At 40.9% G+C, this 9,215-nt stretch overlaps 1 protein-coding gene across 2 annotated transcripts in view; it reads right to left on the minus strand.

The window, feature by feature from the left end:
* itsn2b (intersectin 2b) overlaps positions 1-8,962 on the minus strand; it is a 35,639-nt gene extending 26,677 nt beyond the window's left edge. The window contains exons 1-2 of one of the 2 annotated variants that reach the window (XM_034886227.1): positions 8,653-8,962; positions 365-438 (exon numbers count right to left, since the gene is read on the minus strand). In XM_034886227.1, coding sequence (XP_034742118.1) covers positions 365-371 — 7 coding nt within the window. In that variant the 5' untranslated portion in view covers positions 372-438; positions 8,653-8,962. Of the gene's footprint in view, positions 1-364; positions 439-8,618 lie in introns of both variants that reach the window. The other variant, XM_034886312.1, reaches the window with a different exon arrangement.
* Positions 8,963-9,215: the final 253 nt, after the last annotated feature.

A 9,215-nucleotide genomic window follows, 5' to 3' on the forward strand; every position in this document is an offset into this window, starting at 1 on the left:
GTTTGGGGTCCCCTGCTGGAGCTGCTGCCCCCGCGACCCGATACCGGATAAGCGGTCGAAGATGGATGGATGGATAATGAACAAAGAGCACAACAAATGGACTGCTGGTGCAGAGGACAGTGGAGCTTTTAAAATTAAAACCTCCCTCGTACCAACAGTAAGACTGATTACAACACACACCAACAAAAGATTACAACAGTGTGTGTTCAGACAGATGTATGTGCACACACACACGCCGAATTAGGAATTGTTACTAGAATTACTAGCTGTAATTGTAAAAGCTGCTAACTGTGTTGGCCTCTGCATATCTGCAGAGCCAAACACACACACACAGACACACACACACACACACCATTGGTCTTACCATTCATTTTTGCAGGCGGCAGAGGTACAGAGGGGGAACTCCTATAGGCTTCCTCAGTTACTGCTTGAGGCCATCTGCAAAACACACACAGTTACAGCCCAGTCATCAGTCAATACTGCAGCTAAGACAGGGTAGGGGTGTCACTGAGGGGAGGTAGAGAAAAAAGGCAGAGAGAGAGATTCTGGTCAGTCAGCAGAGTCAAACAGGGCTCCTCCTGTTCTCTTCAGTCAGGAGCACTCTGGCCACGTCCCAAAGCTTTTTAACTACTGGGACATGTTCCAATATACTATTCACACAGACCATGGTAGTGGCCAGACACCAACACTACACAAGCTAGAGCAATAAACCCTCACGAGAAAGCATATACACTCACTGTTGTGTCCAGCAATATTTAAACCCATGTTCAGTATTAAGTTGGACCAGTTAAAAAAAGACCTTAAGTGTTCTGGTGTTAAGCAGAGAGTGTTCAGAAACAGGTCATTTTACCTCATAACGGTATAGTAATGATAAATGTTGTACACATGTACATTTTGTGTTGTCATTTGTGCATTGTAAAGCTTTGAGATTGACCACTAAAAGTTTACAGCCATGCTAGTAGCTCTGTCAGACTGCTATATGCAGCAAAACATCTGCATGCCAACATGCTCTGTCAATGCTAACATGATGATAAGCAGGCATGTTTACCATGTTCACCATTTTATTTGAGTGTGTTAAACCATGCTAACATCTGTAAAGTTCAGCTGAGGCTGATGGAAATGTTGGAATAGTTTTGCAGGTTTTTGGTCATAAACAACAAAAAATGGTCAAATTAACATTTTATCCTGATGATGGCACTATATGAAAAGGCAGAGGATCATCAAAATGATCCCAATTTCCTGATAAAATGTCATGGCAATCCCACCATAGTTGAGAAATCTTACTAAAACTGCTCGAGGAAAAGTCTGAGGATCATCAAAGTCATTAGGGTACATCTTCTGGAGACATGAATGTCTGTCAAACATAAAATGGGTATCCATCCAGATATTGTTGAGATGTTTCAGTCTGAACCAAAGTGGGAAACAGACTGACCAACCGACCGACTTTGCCATCAAATGAACCATTTCCCTGCCATTTAACTGATTTCAAACCTGCTTTTCGGTCACCCACGACTTTCTTTGTTTTCTTTGTAAGTATAACGGTGTAATCCCACTCTTGTTGAGTCAAGCACAAGCACAGCAAGTGTGGGAATGCAGCTGCTGTCGCATAAACCTGTTTAATGTAACAGGAGGGCCCCTTTCTTCTGCAAGGTTATGCTTTGTAAGTTTGAGGAGATAAGTGACTACATTTAAGGTGGAGAAGTCTGTCCCCATTATCTTTAATAAGTGTAATAAGTTTACTACAGTTAAGACTTCTCAGCAGAGTAGTTAAATGACAGAGACAGCTAACTAATCAGAACTAGAGAACTTCCCTGATTCATTATTTTCAATCTTTGTCATTAATAATTGGACCACATTTTCTGTCACTGTTGTTGCTTTTCTTACATTGCTTGGAATCTTTAGGTAGAAGTTTGTTTGTTAGCTCCCACGGTTAATGTACTAGACTATGTATCCACAGACTAAATGTACCATATATGGGCCCTGTGTTGACAAAAGAACAATGACTTGTATAGTGTTGGGTTTCCAGCATGTTTACAGGTCTAATCTGTGACTGCAGGGCTGTTCCACCTGTTGAAACAGTCAACTCACAAAACTTTGTTACCATGGGATGGAAAGTGTAAACTTTTTCTTCAACGCAGGACATATAACAGAATGCCATAACTACTATGAGTATTATATATTAAGCAATAATTTTGAATGTACTGAATATCTAACATCAAATACTGAATCATCATGTTGGTTCTGTAGCTTCCTCATTCACACCTGCTCCATGACTATATCTCTTCCATCAGCCAGTCAGACTCACATGATGTAGTCGGAGAAGGAAAGACATTCCAATCTCTCCTCTCAACACTTCCTGCCCAGTAACCCAGACTCAAGCATTTCCTCATCTGACGTCAGTTAAACGGGAAGTGATCATGGACGTTGGCAGAGGGACAGCTTTGATGTCCCAGAAAATAAGAGCTAGGGTTGGACCTGGGACAGTACAAGAATTATACATTGACGGGTGATTTTCAGGACGCTAAATAACTGATCGCTAAAAGGACAACATCAATGAGATAAAAAGAGAGAAATAGAGGGAGAGAAAAACAGAATGAGAGGGATCCTGTGTAGCTTTTGTGAAAGCGATCTGACCAATGCTCTTCCAAGGGCAGAGAACACCAAGGGAGGGTTCATCTACTACCTGCCGTCTGTCGCTCTACCTCTCTCCTTCCCTCCTCCTGGGTCAAGTCCTCCTGTACTTCATCGTCACGCTTTCAGTTTTTGCGTTATTCTCTTTCATTCTGCCCTTGTTCTTCACATGCAGTCTTTATTAAATATTGGAGTATGAGTGTGAACGTATGGAGACTTCCCTTATTAATAATGTAGTCAGCAGTAGGTCATGTACTTTGCAGCAGTCCCAAAACAGATACAACACGACTGCATTATTTTTAATAGTACAGTGGTGGTACATGTCAACACAAGACATGATTGATAAGCTAACATCAGCCAAACAGAATCAGCCATTCGGTATTGGTCAGGCTCTAGATTGTACCCCTTGGTAATGCAACACTGTAGGAATTATAATGAATAAGTGAAAGATAGCAGTGGACTGTCTGCTTTAAGGTTTACTTTTTCCAGAGTGACTTTTCTTACTGTACGCCTGCCTGACCAACTGACCAACTGAACGAAGGACTTGGCTGGCAAAAGTCACTGACTTCAGTGGTAGACTCAGCTTTGCAAAATCTCATGCAAATCCTTTCTAGAAACAAACTTCAGTTGTACTTCTCCTGTGTTGCAGGGACCTATTAAAAGCCACTAAAAACAAGGTTGTAAAACAGACTCCAGGCTACAGGAAAGCGGCTGTGAATGAAAGCTTGATACACTGTTTTGATAGTAAAACAGTCGGCACCATAGAGAGGGAGAAACACAAGTAATTCATTTAAAGATTACACAAAGTATTATTTTTTTAGGGTTTTCATGATTGCAAAAATTTTAATAAGCCCAGAAAAACCTTTCAAACCACTTAGTGTAGTCTGGACACTACATTCTTGTAATGAAAAGAGACTAGCGACTGTAAGCAAGACTTTGATTTCCTCCCGGCTCTAGCTACACTACACTACGCTGCATTTAATCCACAGAAAGGGGATGCACAATATCATACATGTACATTATACAGTTACAACCACCCTGTTTTTTGTGGTTTTGTAGTCCATTTGAGGATTGACATTTTACTAAGTACAAACATGGACAGTCCTGTCAGATCGGTGGTATAGTTTGATTATTTATGGACAGAGTAAGACTAAGATAGCACTGTGCCTTCCTACTTTTCAAGGTGTGGCCCAATGCTGAGATGGTGCCCACACATGGTGTTGTCATTACAATATATGACTCATAATGGGTCCCAACCAGTAGTTAACGAAACAGCTCTTCCACAGTAATGAAGAGGCGGGGCCTCATTGGCCAGGTGTAACCGCGATCTGTGCAATGTGACCACAATTTGACCACAAAAATACACCCAGTAGGTTTAACCCTTGTGTTGTCCTTTGGATCCCAGAGATCCTTCTGTATTCAAATGTATTTTTCTGCTACTGTGCCCTTGGCCTCTGGGGTCCCGAGACCCATCCTGCACTCAAATGTGTATCCCACTAGCCTCATTTTGTCCTCCGGGGTCCCTGGGATAAAAATAAACAAGGGTCTCCGAGACCCGAAGGGCGAGGCCACGACGGCAGTTGAGATGAAATGAAAAAGGCCCCGGAACCCCCGAAGCACAATGCCAGGCTAATACAAAATGTAAATAAAATAAACAAGTCCCCGTGACACGAAGGACAACACAAAGTTTAATGGTCACCAAACTCTGCCTCATCCTACATTATTGCCCACCAAAAAGCTACAAGTAGTAGCAGTAGCTAGCAAGTCTTAATAATAAATTACTCCTGTCTGGGGCACCTAGATAGCTCACCTGTTGGAGTGTGTGCCCCGTGTACAAAGGCTCAGTCCTTGTTGCAGCAGCCGCAGGTTCAATTTCAACCTGTGGCCCTTTGCTGCATGTCATTCCCCCTCTCTCTCCTCTTTCACATCTTCAGCTTTCCTTTATAATAAAAGACCGAAAATGCCCCAAAACAATCTTTAAAAATGACTCCTGTTCATGGCTTTGATTCCTGGATTTGAGACGCGTCATCTTAACAAGTCTGCCAGCTCTGCTTAGTCTATATCCTTGACGCTCTACTTCTGGGATTGCTCCGTTGCCGCCGGAAAACACGCCGGATTTCACTCATTTAGGCCAGATATCCGCTGCCTTGGGCTTCCTTTGTGTTGCCATTTTTAAACTCTGATTGATTTATAAGGACTATGGTTGACTGCTCCTCAGATCTCCGCAGGGTAAATCCAGATAGCTAGCTAGACTATCTGTCCAATCTGAGTTTTCTGCTGCAAGACTAAAACAACTTTTAAACATACACATGTTCCACCAAAACAAGTTCCTTTCGAGCACCGCTGTTTTTCTACGGTGCCTAGCACCGCCCAAGACGACTGTAATGGGATTAAATGCCAATAAACCAGAGCAGGTTTTTCTCCCATCCTTGAATGCTATGTGGAGTAGCCAGACTCTTCTCCAGCACACGTTGGAGATGGGTAGTATTTCTACAGTAATATTTAAAATTGATATTTTATGAAATTTCTAAACTGAATATATTTACAATGTACTTATTTTCTAGCCCTCCTTCCCTTTCCCTAAGTACCAATGGTCAGGCCGCCATTGTAAATAAAAACTTGTTCTTGATGACTTCCCTGTAAAAAATAAAAGGTGAAAAAAGGCTCTTGCAAAGTAAGACTACCTCTGCCTTACTATTTTGTTGTTGTTGCATATTTAGAATCCAATCATCCAATCAAAGTACAGGCAGAATTAGACAATAGACAGGTCTCCATGATAGGAACAATCACAGCTGGCCATACTGTAATCCTAAACCTATTTTCAGCTGTGGATTCTAACATGACAAATCCAGGCCTTTATTATCCATTACAGGACGTAGCGGCCTGTGAGCAGGCATACACAATGACATGGTTCTGAAACTAGTAAAGCTAAAGGGAGTGCTTCGCCCATTATTACACCTGTGCTTTTCCTGCTATGTCAACCAAAAATGTCTTCTGTGAAAAAGGCATGTTGGTCCAAAGCAAGACTGTGCAGTCCCTTTTAATTAGCCTTAGTGCGGGGCTGTTAGTTCAAATGTTCAAACTTCTTTCAGTTTTCACATTTTCTTTGGGCTAAAAAAAAGAATTGCACTGAACAATTTTTCAAGGTCAACTTGAGCCACTTAATGCTGCATTGATGCCTGACTGGAGTGTGGTGGTAGAAGAAACACCAAACAATTTGTTTTTAGTTTTATGGCTTGGCTATGTCGCTCAGACCTCACCTTCATCAGTTCTACTTCAGGTCTTTCTGAAAAACTGGGACATTTCCGTACTCAGTTGGTATATACAACACTGAAAGCTATTGGATAAGTAACCTGGCTGTCCCTGACCTTGGCTGCTTCCGTAGCAGCTTTGAACCCTTCATGTCTCTTTCTCTCACCGTGAGAGTAGCTGTCCATGTCTGTTTGTCCGTTATGGTCTGTTTAGTTTTAACACTATTTTACATTGACAGAAGGAAATACAGAACACAACGAAAACCATACAAACACACGGGTTTCACAATTAACCTTTTCTCTGATTGATTTTTGGCCTCCTCACCCTGTGTGTGTGTATTTGTTTCTATGCAGTTTCCCATGCTTCTTTTGGCTGTCCATCTACTTTATTTCTCATTTCCCTCTTTTCTGGTTTCTAATTTTTTTTCTGTCTTTCTCTTCAGCTGGCTTTGTTTAGTATTTTCAGCACAATGCATCCACCCACTCTGCCATAAATACCCTAACAGTGGCTTTCACACACTCAGAAAGTGATGCAAAGGCCTTTTGAAGTGTTTCAGATTGAGTTTGATTTACACTGTTTGCAGTGCTGTGTTTTGTATGCTTTACAGGCAAGGCATGCCTCTACCTCCTTTAGTCTGCCTTGACCCACCCTGATTTGTCACATATCAGGGGGATTTGACAGATCTGTAGAAAGCACTCAAAAAATTGCTGTTCATTTCATAGTATGAACTTTAGTCAAAACAGGATATTTCTAGTAGTACGGTGTTTGCAAATGTGCTTGTGTTTCTTCTCTATCATCTTCACTAAAGCTTTAATGGAGAAGATATTAAGGAGGAGGTGTTAAAAGGCTGGTTAAACCTTACAACTGCTGAATAATTTCTTTAACAAACCAACAGTGGGCCTGTCCAGATTTGCTCTCTGTTACTGTAATGCTGCAAATACTCCAAGTCACACTTTTAACAGTAGTGACATTCTCAAGTAGCATGACAGTAAAAAAGGCCACTCAGCTTATGATACTGATAATGTTAACGTTGCATAAATCAGCAAAACTGACATCTCATTTTACAGAAAGGGCTAAGGAAAAACTCAGCTTGCAGCCATTAATTGTCTTGCCTTGAGAATGCTTCAGCCGAAAGAAAGGTTGCAATTATGGTGATCAAAACTAGGTTAATCAGTTCTCTGTCATGCAATAATAACATAATTACAGTAAGGTGGAGAACAACAAATAAAGCCCATTTTAAGCATTAAAATTACAAAGAGGTAAAGGAAACTGTTGCTAGAAAGACTGATGTAACTTAGAAGTACATTACCAGCAGTGACAGAGACACTACATAAAAGCAGCTTGTCAAGCATTCCATCTCTGTACGAAGCTATGTGCATACTGAGTTTATCACCGTGTGTGTCAAAGCAATGGCACACAACCACAGTTTTTTAACAACCGAACACTCATGCAAATATGAACACACTAACACCATTGGGACCAATGCAGTATGTTGGCTTTAATACTGGTGTCATTATCTTCAGACTCTTTAACATGTGGACTAGCTTACATCGGGCCTTTTCAACAGAACTATTACCCTGCCTACTGTACAGAAACATTTGTTCTGTGTCTCTCACCTAATTTTATTTTCCAAGGAAAACTCTAATACAATTGCTCCATGGTCACAAGAATATTGAAAGGCTCTATGGTCTATGGCTTCACTGTAGAGATGCAACATTTCAGTCAGGTTATCAGTGTCAGGCAATGCGGAGACTGCTTAACCACAACATTTGCATTAGAATGGACATCAACATTAAACCTGCTGTTGTTGATGCACTAATGTTGTGCTGCCGCACTTGACATGATAGATTTTTGAGCAGAAAAATTCAGAATGAATTAAAGTCTTATAAAAGGTTGAGTACAAGAAAAGGGTTGCATTTTTTTAATTCTTCTAAAATGAAGTAAGTTGTGCCATATTTCCCTTCAGTACACGCGGACTCATGAACTTGATGAAAAGTAAATAGGGAGAGGTGCAAATAAATCTGCATTTTTTTGGGTGTCAGAAATAAGTACACTCAACTGGTAACAAAACGAAAAATATACACTGTTTGGGTTCCTTGTATCTTGATGTTGGACATTCTGCTTATTTACTTGTGGCTCTGATCATGTCACATTAGACTACTGTTAGAGGAACAGAAGACCGACCATGGGACAACCCAAAATAGTCCAACATTTCAAAAATAAAAACATAAGTGAGCACTGCTAATCTATTGTGAATCCCAGATTTTCTAAATTCACAACCTCAAACTGACTTGAACATCGCTCTGTACAGTGTATGTCTGAACGTAAACCGATAGAGTAACATTCCCTGATCACTTGTCACCAGTCGGTCTGAGACCTGCAACCTGCTCAACTCGTTTGAACAGAGATTGAGTTTAGGAGAATGACCAGCAAATCTGCCTTTATAAACGTACAACGCCGTACAGAAGAAACCTTATCAATAAATACCCAGTGTCTAGGTAGCGATAACACCCAACATCTAACGAAATCATAACTTAGCTAGCTAACCTAACGTTAACTCCCATCCCAGTAGAGCATCAACCATCTTTGAAGATAGATATTTTTTTAATATTTCTAAATCAAAGACGACCAACTAAACAGACACTAAAAGAAAAAAAACTATACATATTAAAAAAAGCTTCCGTGAAACATAAAAGGAATCCATAGAACCATTAACATAACACTATTAAACTTACACTCATGCTTAGATAAGCAGTTTCGCTTGCGTACCTCTCTCACCACGGCCACAAAACATCAACTTCCGAGCTTCCGCGGGGCCTGAAGTTATCCTCCACCACTTCAAGACAGTTTCCCAGACACACCGTAAAGGTTTATTATCCAAGGAGAGCAGTATTTGTGGGGATAAATGTTAAAGTTTAGCAGCAGTGTTACTCCGAGAACCTGTTGCTGACAGCTCAGTGTGAGTGTGTCACACCAACAACATGGCTGACGACGACTGATCGGAGGCTGTTAACGTCTGACCGTGCACCGAGTGGGAGGAGAGAGACGGGGAGGAATAAAAGTTGGAACAGATGGGAAAGGAGAACAATTGATAGGAAAGCTGATGGGAGAAAGATAAGAAAGAAGAGAACACAAAAACTAACGTACAGTATGTGTTCTCATTTGAAGTCATGACTTTATTACATCACCCACAGGTGCTCTAACGTTGTACATATTATATATTATGTCGATACGGACAGACCCAATTTTGTCTGACATTTTACGCCAGACCATACATTAGTAATGTCTCCTAATAATTATGCCTGATTCTTATGCAAGTGGAACAGTAGCCT

The sequence above is a fragment of the Etheostoma cragini genome, chromosome 1 (genome assembly GCF_013103735.1).
Source record: "Etheostoma cragini isolate CJK2018 chromosome 1, CSU_Ecrag_1.0, whole genome shotgun sequence".
NCBI classification, from domain to species: Eukaryota; Metazoa; Chordata; class Actinopteri; order Perciformes; family Percidae; genus Etheostoma; species Etheostoma cragini.